Genomic DNA, 13,673 nt, shown 5'->3' with positions numbered 1-13,673 from the left:
CCTGTGGTCTAAATATTGATCTACGAAAAAACTGGATTTAAAAGTTATGTAAAGGGACCAAATTTGAAGGTCATCTCATATGACATGCTGCAGTCACGTTGGGCCGTTAGGTGCTTGGACATTGTCCGGCTGAACAATGAAAACAATTAAACGTGACTGTTTTACGCAAAACAAACGAAAATAAGCATGATATGCCGAGATTATCTAAATCAAATATATTTAAATAGTGAGATGTGCAACCGCCTAAAAACAATTTTTTCTTTTTTTTTGCCATACAGCTGCGAAGAAAAGTTTAATAAAGCTATGCATTTTAACTGAATAAATATAGCTGCCGTCGACAGAGGGAGTCTCAGAATGGCAAGGTCGGTCCATGTGTGTAATTCGATCAGACAACATGGGCCCTATGTCACAGAAGAAGGAAGGTGTGCACATCACAAAGAACAAGTCAGAACTTCTTACTATATTCAACGCTATTATTTCTGTACTATCACATCATTATATTACTATTTCAACTATTGACCTTTTCGCGGCAATCCCGTGGGCGCTACCATGTTTGATCACGTAGTGAGTGACGCGTCCATTGCTTGCCTCAGCTGCCTCCGTTGCCTCCGTATTTACAAAAGATGTACATGACGCCCGGCGCGGCTCAGGAAACCTCTGTTTCGGGAGATATCGCAGACGCTGACTGCCTTTTTTTCCCAATTGTTGCTTTAATTTTCCAAGTGTTTCTACAACCGCACCCGTCCCCCCTAGAAAGCGCTTTATAACGGCTGTGTTATAGTTCGGTTCCCCGTAGTGGGTAAACCCAATTATTGAACTCAAGCAGGCAACAGGAAAATAAGATGGTGGTCTTCACTGTGGGAGAATGCTGCTGTCGCAGTAAATGAGTTCAGAGCACAAGGAATCGCTGACATACTTTCAGCAGAAGTCTGCTGTCATCCATTCTGACAGGGTCGCTGACATGATGGAGACCACTGTTGTCGGAAGTCGGCTGAGAGAAATTGGCCGATTCTCATCCCATAGCTTGCGCTTGACGAGGAACGTGTAATGCAGATAACCGTAGCAACTTCGAATCTAGACTTCCTCATCTGGCCTTGCTCCGTCGAAGTCGCCCTCCCTCGCCCTAACAGCATGATGTCCGCCCTGTCGCTTGCCTTACTGTTGTAGCAAAGGAGGCGTTTATTTTGGATAGGCTCGGCTTTTTAATTCTTGTTTCAAGGCGGGATAACCTTGTAGTTTTAGCTAAGTTTAGTTTATTTGTTCACATTCACAAATGATCAACTTTTGGGAATAGCGATGTAGAAAGCTAGTATCTACCCTACCATGCTGCCTGTGGTCAGGTGGTAAATGGCCGCGTTTTTTTAAAAGTTATAACAAACGCATCAAGAAACAAACAAGAGACAGTAGCAAGAGCGTTATCGAAAAAAAATAACAGCTGAAATAGAATAACAGAGCTCGGCAAATCAGAAGAAACAATGGCAACTTGCGCTTAAGCGAGTCCATGCTGAACAATTGCTTGACGCTAATCGGTGACAACTACCAAGAAGGTAAATGGACGAACATCTGACCGCGAGTGTCCCATCGTTTGTCTTGGGGTGTGGTAACAAAAAAATCATGCTTTAACCCGAGGCTGGTCGATGCACTCGCTGTAAAAAATATGCCGCAGCGTATACAGTGTGACATGTTGAATCAAACCTCACGCGACAAGAAAAACACGAACCTCAGGACGAGTGCTGGTGTTATGCAGTGCCCTGTTCCACAGTGGTGATTCGTGCTTCTTCATTTGGACAGTCTAGATGAACCGACTCTCACAAGTAACGCTGCTGCTGCTTCTGGAAAGCAATGTGCCAATGTAGACAGTAACATATGTATTTTTCATGCTTGAAAGTTAGAATAAAATGAAGCCAGTGTTTTGCTAGCAGCTCCTTATTTGTCTCCTCCCGACAGTGTGCAAAATTGTCGAGCAAGAGGAGCACGAGAGTATATGGTCGATGCCTGACGAGGGCTCGGTCCACCAGATTCTGTGGGTGCTGTTCTGGCCCGCGCGGTTCCTGCTGCACTTCACGGTTCCGGACTGCAGGCGGCTGTCGATGCGCAAGTGGTTCCCGCTCACCTTCGCGCTATCCGTGGTTTGGATCGGCGCCGTGTCTTACGTGACAGTCTGGATGGTCACCATCATCGGCTTCACCCTGGGCATCCCGGACTCGGTGGCCGGCATCACGCTCCTGGCTGCGGGCACCAGCATCCCGGAGGTCTTCTCCAGTGTCATCGTGGCGCGAAGTGGTGGGTGACATTGGCGCGGATGGCAGGGGCGATGTGAGGGTCCCCTCACTCCTCTCTCGAATGTGCTTTGGTTCCTCGTATGCTCTTTCACGCAATTTAGTGACACACTGTACTGCCACCGTCTAAACTAGTCATCTACGAGGCTTGTATGCAGCCTGGATCCTATCTGACGCATTCCTCTTGGCGAGAGAGGTATGCGGGAGAGAGGAGAATCCTTCTTGGGCAATAAAATGGTTAGGCGCAAACATCTCTGAAAGTCTGTGAAGTATTATGAGAATGCTAATCGCTTGAAAAAAGATAAGGTTATTTAATTTCAGTAACAAAGCAAGTGAAAGTATAGACACTGCGCTCTTGATGAACACTTTCAGAGCAGGTGGAATGTAATTCCAGTGTGCCATTTCATAGTAATACCACGATGTGCGTTTTCAGCTCTCATTGGGATAATTTGGGTGCAGGAGGTAAATTAATTGGACAGCGCCCGCAATGCAGGAAATAAAGAGAAAGAGGAGCGAATTGTTGGCAAGATTCTCCAGCGCTCCATCGCTGCAAAGGCATTTAAGTCGGCAGATCTCACCATGACACTGACTACACCTCCGCTGCCGCAAAGTATGCTTGTATAGTGCTAGTTCTGATAAAGCTAAACAGTTGTGATGAAATTGGATGAAATTGAAAACAGTTGGATGACAGTTGTGATGAAACGCGCCCCTTTGCGCACGCTTTGCCGATCAAATTGGCCTTGCAAACACTAGAGTCACATTCCTCATGTGACGAACAATAACCTTAAACACTTGCTAGAGAGAGCGTCAGGTAATGAACAGTCTCTAAACATTCTAATATAGTGTGAACACATTGAAATTACCATGCCAGCGTTGTGGAGAGATTGTGTGCTCCTCTATCCCTTGCGTCCTCCTTGTCTTAGATCTTCCTCGAGCTACGTTCAGGTTGCCGTGTGCACCGCCCCTACACCACTTGAGAGACGGAGGCCGACCGAACTATTTTGAAAATGCGCGTGTGACTGAACGTGAAGACGAAGATCAAAGGCAATGATGACGTTTATGTACATGTAAATACAGTCAAGAGCACGCTTGGCGCTCGCAATGCATTTGTCAAAGGAAATGTAGATTCCACTCGGCTATCGCCATGCTATATAGAAAAATAAATAAGAGAAGTCTCGTAGTTTCGTTTTTCTTTTTTTTGGCTTGGCATACCTGCTTAACCTTTGAGATGACATGGCAGGAAGGAAATCTTTCAAAAAGCTCGCAGTAGGAATAGGGTTTAGGAGCATCCCCCTACCCTATCGCCTATTAATTTTCTAGCAGTACCCACAATTGAGCTAGCCTCAGCATAAAGCTCGAGTTTGCCTTTAACCCAATTAAGTGGAGCGCAAGAAGACCACCGGCATCATGCTGCAGGGAGGGCGTGTGACCTTGCGCTCGGAACGTGCTGATTTCGGTCTGTATTGGTGCGAAGCTTAGAAACATAATTAAGCTTTCCTCATTTCTCTTGAGCTTTCCCGTTTGATTCAACAGTGTTTTAGCGATGACGGAAGGTAAGCACGGAAGCAGTTGAAGTTGATGAGAGATCTTGGCAAAAATACTTCCATATCAAAATAATATTCGGCATGTAGACAAAAGTAGCAAAGGAAAATAAAGTTATTGGCTGACGGGAGCTGTGCATGAGAGGAGGGTGTTTAGGAGAACAGAGCTGCTGCCAAACATATACTTCTAATGCTTTTCAATAGAGAAATAGGAGCAAACATAACTTCTCTAAAAGTACGCTCGGGTGGGCTCGCGCAGGTTTCAGTCACGCCACGGAGGCCATGGTGTGAGCACCAGGGGTTTATCCAGTATTTCATTTTTTAGGGGGAGGGGGTGTTACCAGAAAGTGGGGAGGGGGGGGGGGTTGGATACGAAGTTACTGCTTATCTTTTTTTTTTTTGAGCAAAAGGCGGGGGGGGGGGGGGGGTGTGTGGGAGGGGGGTTGTAAGAGGTTCAAGGGGCTCTATAGCGCTCTTTTTACCACGTTGTTTTATGTAATTATAGATTAACGCTTCTTTTTCAATAAATGGTGACGGAAAAGCTGCTAGTTAGCAGAAGTACACTAATTAACCTTTTAAGCAAGCATATTAGACCACATATTACAAGGGAGTTCGTCCTTGTTGGTGAATGTCGAGCTGATGTTGTTTCGCAAACAATACTACAACGAAGGTGGAGACAGGCAGGAACAAACGAGTGCTGTATGGAAGGTCGAAATGTGTGCCTAGTTTTTCGGGATTATAAATTCAGTACTGTATTTAAACAGCCATGGCATTCTGTCACCACGTTTGAAAATCGCAAGAACATAAGGAACAGCGTTTAAAGTTTTCATTTGATTGCACGAAGTTTATTCTTTTTTTTCTATGCAGAACAACGCGAAGCATGTTCTTAATCTACAAGTCTTATTGAAAGAATGAAAGAACAAAGTGCAGACGTTTACAAAACTAAGTACAATATCACTTTGCACGCGAAAAAAAAAATACCAAGCACAATAGACACGGAGAAGCCTATACCTTAAACAATACAATTAAAATGTAACAACTAAGAAAAAAAAAAGCCGGCAGATCCCACGCCCTGTGGGAATTGATGTTAGGCGAAGCAGTATGCGGGGAGCCTACCAAGTTAACGAAACGACCATGAGACGTAGGCGGCTGTTTCATGACCTACATGACACGCATGTCATGACCTATCATTTATATTCGTCATACACACTTGTCATACTATGCCAATTTTGGTACCTATCAAGTTAACGAAACGACCATATCATGAGAGCACCAAGACGTAGGTGGTTGTTTCATGACCTACATGATATGCATGTCATGACATTCATGTCATGAACTATCATTTATGTTCGTCATACACTCGTATCATACTATGCCAATTTTGGTACATACCAAGTTAACAAAACGACCATGAGAGTACCAGAGCGTAGGCGGCTGTTTCATGACTTATATGGCACACGTCATGATACTCATGTCATGACCTATCATTTATGTTCATCATACGCTCTTGTCATACTATGCCAGCCTTGTACACAACAAGTTATTGAAACGACCATGAGAGCATCAAGACGTAGGCGGACGGACGGATGGACGGCGATAGATAAATAGATAGATAAATAGATAGATAAATAGATAGATAAATAGATAGATAAATAGATAGATAAATAGATAGATAGATAGATAGATAGATAGATAGATAGATAGATAGATAGATACTCTCAAAGTGGTATATCAACGCCTAGAAATGCTTCGAACTTAAAAAGTATATATGCGCTTCATGTTCGCTACAATCCGGTACATACAATATCTAAAGAAACTACTAGGCCAACCATGGCTGCCACACTCACAAAGTAACAATAAAACAAAATTGGAGAAGCTTGCACTAGGCGCTCAATGTTTAAGAGCGGAGCTGATGGGCATCTAGGTAGTCCTGGCCTTTGCTAAGATTTTGCTAATGTTTCACTAGTGTTTCCTAAGTTTTCACAAGTTATATAAAGCTTTTAATCGTATTACAAGTTCTTATCGAGGTTCTGCAATGGAATGCTCGGCGTCGTCGATCGCATTCTCGCCTGGCCGCACGACGCGATTCCCCGTAAACGGCCTCCTCCTCGGGAGTGCGGATCTTCCTCGGCCTCCCCATCGATACGTATGGCAAACTGCCGCTGTACCCGAGTCGTTTATATCACCGCTAACGTCACAGTCAAGCCCCGCCGTCCCAACCGCCCCACGGAACGTTATGATTAAACTCAGCTATGCGCTGCGCGCAGTTTTTGTAGGTTTGCAGAGCAGATGCAGCTGCGCGCAGTGTCTAGGCAGGTGGGCGGAGCTTGGCGGAGGCCTAGCGAAGCGGCGCGGAGTCTTGAGAAGCCATGCACAACTGTGCCAGCTGTTGGTAGGCAACACAGGTGACGTCATCGCTCAACGAGGTTTTTTTGTTCGCGCGTTACGGACTGACGGTCGGCTTAAACAGCTCCACTGTTCACACCTTCGCCAGTTCACAGGCGGATGTGCCATTGCGCTTGGACCCTTTCTGCACTATGCTCAGAATCGGCCCACATTTTTGGATTCAGCAGACACATTAGGGCCGCTTAAGCAGCTCCGCTGTGACTACACAAACTACACAATTACACCGTGCCACCTCGCACGTATCTACAATACCCGACGTGGTTTCTTGGTTCACATCATATTGGTTTGGTTTCCTGCGTCCTCATCTGAACCATGCACTTTATCGTAACGGGATTTTGCTCCTTTGTATTGACTCCTGCCGTGTCGAGGTGCACCGCCGCTAAGTCATTCTTTACGTACATTATGGCCCTGCCCGGAGCGTTAATGTTATTTGTCTCCTTCCTACATTTCCTTTAATAATGGGTTGCTGAACTAGCTGGTATCCTGGTACTGTTGTTATGCTGTTCGATTCCTGCAACATGGTTATATCAGGGGCTCTACATTCCTGTCCAATTCGCTGCAACCGCAGCGTCTTTTTCTTCCTGAAATTTTCAGGTAGAGAACGTCTTTTATTTCCGATACTGCTATTCATATTGGGTGTCATAATTCCTGGTGATGTTATTGTTCCCTTAGTACTCAATTACCACGCTGTTAAGTGCTTCATCTTGCGAGTGATGCGACAGATTTTGAGTGTGCTTTCTCGTCATGTTAAGAAATGTTTCTATGTGGTTAATTGTTCTTTTGTTTCTTTTTTGTCTTACTGCAATTAGTGCATTTTGCTCTGGTAACTTTTCTATAAGAGCGTCCCTTTTCTGCATTTCTGCTTGCAGGCTCAAAATGTTTTCCTGCATTTTAGTTACCATAACAACGATTTGGTATAACCTGCCATTTTGTCGTATTCTTATGCCGTGTACCTGTGTTCCCCTGTTTCTCTTTAATGCTCGCTGGTAGATGTTTAAGTGCGTTCCTCTGAGATTGCGATGGTTGAACTGTTATGAATGCCTGACTGTCGGAAGGGTGGGGATTAGCGGTGTCGTGTAAGGCCGGAGAAGGACTTTGCAGCAGGTGAAATGTATGAACCACTCACCCACGTATGCTGCTATTCCCGGGAGCATCTTTTGTCTTTCAGTAGTTACTGGAGTGGTCCTGTGCCTTTCTCATTCTCTTGGTTTCTGGTGTAGTCTTGGTATCTTTTCGCTGTCTTCCTTGCTAGCTATATACGGCGCTCTTGTTCTGGTCATTGTCTCTACTGCGCCTGGTGCTCCGGCCACGCTGCTTTTCTGGGCTACTAAGTCTTTCGAAGTGGTTTGTTGTTGAGAGATCAGGCCAGTTGATTCTACCGCGGCTTCTTCTGCGGCTGCGGCTTCGGCACTTGTTCTTTGGATTCCCGAATTGCTTGGCGGGCTCGTGCTCTTCCTCCTATTTCATAGTGTCTAAGCAGCGTTGCTTGCGGCTTCTCGCAACTGCTCTGCTTGCTTCGTCAGTTTCTTGGTGTGCTGGACAATGCTGCTTGCTCTCCGCCACAATTTCAGCAGCCCAGCTCACAGTCCTGAGGAGTGCCTTCATTGGATCCGGGAGGTAACTTAGTTCCACTTTTTATACATACCACAAATTTGTTCTTGTGTGGACAGACGTCTGCGCGTGTCCAGTTTGAAGGCAAGAGTTGCACAGCACGCTGCGAGGCGTATTATGGTACATTCGGAAAACCGGTCGACAGTAGAGAGCGTATCGTGGTAAATATGGTCCCCTGAGACTTATCAAGATTGTTTTCGATGAACCTGTGCGTCTTACTTGCAGGATTTTAGCTCCTTCCACTTCTATCCCCCTTTCAAGTTTTTCATCTGTCATGGAGCACTGTGTACCAAGAATTACACCTTTGAATGTGTGCAGTGCAATTTGCCTGGTATGTGAGGACCGGATGCTGTGTTCACATTATCGAAACTTGCCGTATGCGAAGAAACTTCTCTATTGCTGTTGGGAGGTAGCTGTGTACTGCGATTGGGTTTTGAACAGTCCTCACCTTCACGTAGTATCTCTTTTTCGGTAGTTGTCAAGCCGGCTGCGTGCACTACACAGGGTCCAACGCAGTCTTGTGGGAGTTCTTCGAATGTGGTACCGTCGGTGACATTCACGATTACGGTGATATGCTCTTCAAGACGCCCACTAGGCTCTCTAACAGTTTGCCAGTCTTGGCTGGGGCATCCTTCGGTCTCTTGCATTTCCATCATGCTGGGCGTGAGCGCTCGGTTTCTTGCAGTTAGTGTGTCGAGGCCACTGGCTAAGGCAGAGAGCAGTTCACCATTTGATGGAAACGGAGCGTGAAGGTCACTTTTCCCGTTCCAGTAGATCTGAAGATGTCCACTGACCTCTGGTGCGAAGATGACGAGGTTTCGGTGCAGGAAACTGTGAAATTGCTGGCTGTGCTCGGGAGCTCGAGAACTGGCCGTGCCACCCATCAAGCTAAAGCTGTCGATAAGTCTTACGATCGTGTTTAACGCTATAGTAGGTGTGACTGGGGCGCTTCAAACTTTAGGCATGAGGCAGTTCAGGGAGACATGGGCTGGGCCTCCTTTGCAGTTATTAAGATAGACTCAGGAACATGGGTGAAAAGAAATGATTGGCTAAAGTGCACAAATACCTATCTCAAAATTATGGACACAAAATGGAGGAAGAGGTCAAGAAAGCTGGTAACCAGGAGCCAATAACTAGGAGTTGGCAACTAGAAGCCATCAAAAAGAAAGTGAGAATCCAATATACTATATTGGATGCAAAGGATGAAAACAAAGAAGGCCATGAGAATTAACAAGAATGACAAGAACGAAATTGGGAAGGAAAATGTGTGCGGTAACACGAAAGGCAGTGCCTTGCTATTGAGGCCCGAGCTGGTTGCCTAAGGACAAAAATATACCGGAGCAAATATTCGCAACAGGATGAGCATGTGTGTGTGGCAGCGAAAATCCGGAGACCACTCAGCGCATCTAAATGGAATTGGAAGGTGTTCACCCACCGATGCCCGTAGAAAACATTCACTATCCAGAGCGCTGGAATTTAATGTGGATGGAAGCGTTAACCAATTAGCAGTCGAGATAATCAAGAGACGTTTAGAGTATTGGTGAAAGTAAATAGAGAAGAAATTGGTAGGACCAGCTCCGTTACAGGCATAGGAAACTATACAAGGTAGATAGATATAGATGTTTTAAGGACTAAAGAAAAGTAGAGGTTGCTGAATACCAAAATTTTCGAAAACGAATGGAATACGAATAGAAAGTATCGAATATAGAATCGAAGATCGAATGGTCAATTCCAGATGCCTAAATGTATTTAAAGCAGCAATATTTATTCCCGCTAATTAGGTACCATGCTTGTACTCAGTAGTTAAAAAATGAGCTTACCACCGAGAACGAAGCATCAGCTTTAAACAGAAGAATACGAATTGCCATTAAGAACTACACGAATAGCCTCTAGACATCTTTAGAGCCTGGTTGCAAACAAGTTTTCCAAGAATGAATGACTGCTGTACTGAATAGAGCTTTACAACTACGCCAAATAAATGGCAACTTAAAGATAAGGTGTAGTAAAGAAATAGAAGACTCTGCTGGAAGAGCTACACTTGCAGGAGGGCCAATAGCAAGAAAACACATCGCTGGTCGTGGCGTAAAAGGTAAAAATGCTACATGACTAGACTGCAAAAAGCACTAAATATGTGACTGGGATTGCAGCTTCAGTTCTGTTCTCGGTCTCCGTCTTTTGGGTTTATCTGGAAATGGCGAGATTTTTGTTGAGATTTACGGAATCCTTGAGAGCTATACCAAGGAAATCAGATGGCGAATATCTGGCGAAAATGCAGTTCTGTTTAATTGGGAAAATTTTAGTGGAGAGGTTTCACTGCGTAGAAATCCGCAGATCGGTTTAGGTAGCATCAGAATGATTGTCTCGCATTTGGATACAACTCGAGCGTTTGTCAGAGAGGTCACGCATTTTTTTTTTTCTGCGCAGGACTGGGCAACATGGCCATCTGTAACCTCCTGGGCAGCAACATCTTCGACGTGCTCTTCTGCTTGGGAGTGCCGTGGTTGTTCAAGGCCCTATTCGCCTCGAGCTCTCACGAGGTGTTCATCAACAGCGCCGCCATGACGTACACAAGCGTCACGCTCCTGTCTACGGTGCTCATTCTGTTCCTCATATTCGTACTCACGCACTGGACGCTCAACTACAAAGTGGGCTTTGCCTGCTGTCTTCATGTACGTCATCTTCATTGTGCTCGCATGCATGTACGAGCTCAACGTCTTCGGAGAGTTCAACCCACCGACCTGCACATAGGTGGCGCGATTGTTGCCGTCACTCGCGCTCTTGGACTGACTGTGCGTACGCGCGCTGGACCCTGTTTATTGGTACAATGCGTCGTCCGAACGCCGCGGCAGTATTGAAACGTCGTTAATCTTTTGTAATATAACTACCAAATGTTGCGTTTCTGGCTTGCACTTGCGTAAGTAAAACAAGTTGCAGGCCACGTTCCGCATGCTGTAACTTGCAGTTATTTGCGCGAGCGTCTGCGACTAGAAGCGCGAAGATTGGACGTCGTGCTGCAACGAAAAGACAAACGTGCGTACGCGGCCTTGGACGACCGTTGGTATCTTTTCTTGATGCCAGTGCGAACTCAAGGAAATTGCATGGTTCCCTATGCCGTCGCCATTTCTTTTTTTTTCAAAAATCAAATGGCGGAGCAGGCCAAACTAACGGTCAAGACCCTGGCAAGCTTGAAGCTATCTCCGTGCTGACAGAGAAACTCCTTAATGCAGTCACGAGGTTCTCTGAAGGCTTTCCTGAAGCCGGCGAGTATTGCGATGTGCGTTTGCTGGTGATTAACCTTGTGAAAAGCGAGGTATGCTGACGAAATGACTCAACTACACAAGGAGACATGTCAAACAGCAGTGTGTGCGTGTGCGTTCAGTGGGTTGTGTCTTGCACTTGTTCCATTCTTGTGCAGTATATTGCTTCTTTACAATATTTTTACAACAGGACCTTTTTCCCTTTTAAGTCCATGTCACCCGTTATTGAGGTGAGAACCCGCGTAAGTAGCCGAGCAACAGGCTGGAGAACATCTCTACCCATTAAGAAACCCGGTCGGGCTCCCGGTAGTATTGGTATTAGAAATGGCCCTTTCCAGGTGCGGATGTCCCATAATGGCTGAACACTTGACCGAAAGCGCGCTTGTACTTCTTTTACCGGCAGGTACTCAGTGGTATGTTTAGTCTGCCTGTCACAGCCGCTGCGGATGGTCTACAACAAGGCCGTCTGTGGTTGGACAAGAGGCACCCAGGTACCCCGCATATTAATCTCTATAAAGCCCTCTTTTGAGATGCGATCCTTCCAAGTAGCCGAGCACCAGTCCAGGAGACATCGCTACCCATTATAAAAAGGTGCGAGTTGAATATAGTTAGTATTATTTCGGGATCAAAAACAAACTGCACCTAACGGACACGATGTCCATGCCCACAAAGCAAGCAAATCCTTAGTCACCGCAACGCCGATTACATGCGCCATTGAAACGCGAACCGGAAGAGATGATCTAGAACAGTCTTACACGATGTTATATGAGTATGCGGTGCTGCTGTATCTGTAAGCTATCGCCAAATGTTCTGTGGCCCTTCAGCTGTATAAGCTCCAGAGAACAAATTATGCAAGTTTCTTAAGTGCTCAAACGGACACAGAAACATATAGATAGGCCCAATTCAGTCTGTTCAGACATGTTCCCATTTGAAGTTGTGTTTATAAAAGGATGAAAATTGGCGGACGCCTAAGCTTCGCCTTTAAGAGTGGAACGCGTTAGTGTTATCGGGCTCCGTTCACATCACATTTTTCTTTACGAGTAGGCTTCACTGCAACACACAACGTGAGAAAGCCAGCTTACAAAGACCAAGCTTACACTGATACCCTTAAAGTCGGCTTCACTTTTAAACACAAATGGGTCGCTGGGAAGATATTTTTACAGGAGAAATTTAAGCCGTCTTTTATCAAGATGTGAAGGCCATAGGACCTTTGTTTCTTATTTTATTGTTTGCTGTTCCCCGAGTCATGCGCGTGTGCAAAATTCAAGAAGGCTCGGTTTTCAACATTCCCCTCAATGTTACCTAGAACCAAACTACTGCTAACCCCAGTCAGAAGTGGAGGACGCTTAAGCTTCACCTTTAAGAGTGGAACGCGACAGCAAATTCAAAGGTCCCTGGCTGCTTATCGGGCTTTTTTTTTTCGTATATTCAAATTACAATCCTACGCTATCACGCCTGTAGGTTGTGGTTAAGTTGTGCTACGATTTTCTTGACGAACTTTACTTTGATAAATTTAATGTTTGTTCACTAACGCCTTGCGCCACGCGGAAGGCCTGTGTGGTTGGGGTGGTTCGGGATGGTGTTGTTCGGCATCATTATTTCTGCCAGACGCCGATGCTTAACGCCGACGCCGCAGCCGACGCCGGATTTTCTGCGACATGGGGCCCTTAACACTGCCGCATTGAAACTAGTTGGTTCCGGCGGCACCGGGAGTTGAACCCAGTGCCTGCCGTAATCAAAGCGTATGCTCTACCACTAGGCCACCGCCGCGGTTTTTCAAAGAAGCCCTGTTGTAAATCATGTTGCTTTACAACGGCTAATAGTTTAGTTGTAAAACTCGTGGGTATTAACCGTTTTTGAGAGTTCCTGAGGTTCAGCTACACCTGAGCTTCGAGTTATCATGTAGGACGTACCCTCGTGCACACGAAGACAACGATGGTCTATTTGGGTCATCTCTTACTTCGCACGTTGCAGTTGTCTTCTTAATTTTTCATTTGACATAAAGTTTGCACATTCTTTAAGCCTAACACGAAACGATTCCGTATCTTTCTACCTGACGCAGTAGCTGGCACCATGAAGCGATGACTTTCCATACATTATCATAGATACCCAGTTCCTTCTTCACTGCACTACTTGTGTGTTTGCGCAAAACTGCCTGTTGAAGGCTGACAAAATATCAAGGTTGGAATAAATGTGAGTCGTACGCATGGTAGAATATATCTTGAATCAAGTCTGAAAACCTAGCTTTTTGTCTCAAAGGGACAGTTCCTAGATTTATGCAAAACAGAAATTAGTTCTGAACACATCTGAAACCATTGGCATGCAATATAAGTGCAGAGATGCGGGTATTGGTTTGGAGGATTACTACAAAAGCTTGTACTTCAAGTGAAGATGTTCCGCTCTGACAGCGTGTGTGCTTTGTGTATAGACAACAAAAACAGTCTCACATTGTCGTTCTTAAGCAGTGTAACGAATTATTCTGAAGAGGTATCTTCTTGCTTGATCTTGGTATATTTTTCACTGAATTTAAATTGAATTTAAATCGCGCGTAAGTACTTTGTACTTACGCACGAACCGTA

General features: G+C 45.4%; 1 protein-coding gene across 1 annotated transcript in view; it reads left to right on the top strand.

The window, feature by feature from the left end:
- LOC119440585 (sodium/potassium/calcium exchanger 5-like) overlaps positions 1 to 10,780 on the top strand; it is a 73,642-nt gene extending 62,862 nt beyond the window's left edge. The window contains 3 exon segments of the mRNA XM_049662976.1: positions 1,948 to 2,283; positions 10,262 to 10,497; positions 10,499 to 10,780. Of these exon segments, the coding sequence (XP_049518933.1) occupies positions 1,948 to 2,283; positions 10,262 to 10,497; positions 10,499 to 10,585 (659 nt within the window). The 3' untranslated portion in view covers positions 10,586 to 10,780.
- Positions 10,781 to 13,673: the final 2,893 nt, after the last annotated feature.

Source organism: Dermacentor silvarum, chromosome 2 (assembly GCF_013339745.2).
Source record: "Dermacentor silvarum isolate Dsil-2018 chromosome 2, BIME_Dsil_1.4, whole genome shotgun sequence".
In the NCBI taxonomy this organism is placed as follows: domain Eukaryota; kingdom Metazoa; phylum Arthropoda; class Arachnida; order Ixodida; family Ixodidae; genus Dermacentor; species Dermacentor silvarum.
Note: the sequence above shows the minus strand (reverse complement) of the source record. Positions and strands in the feature narration are given on the sequence as shown.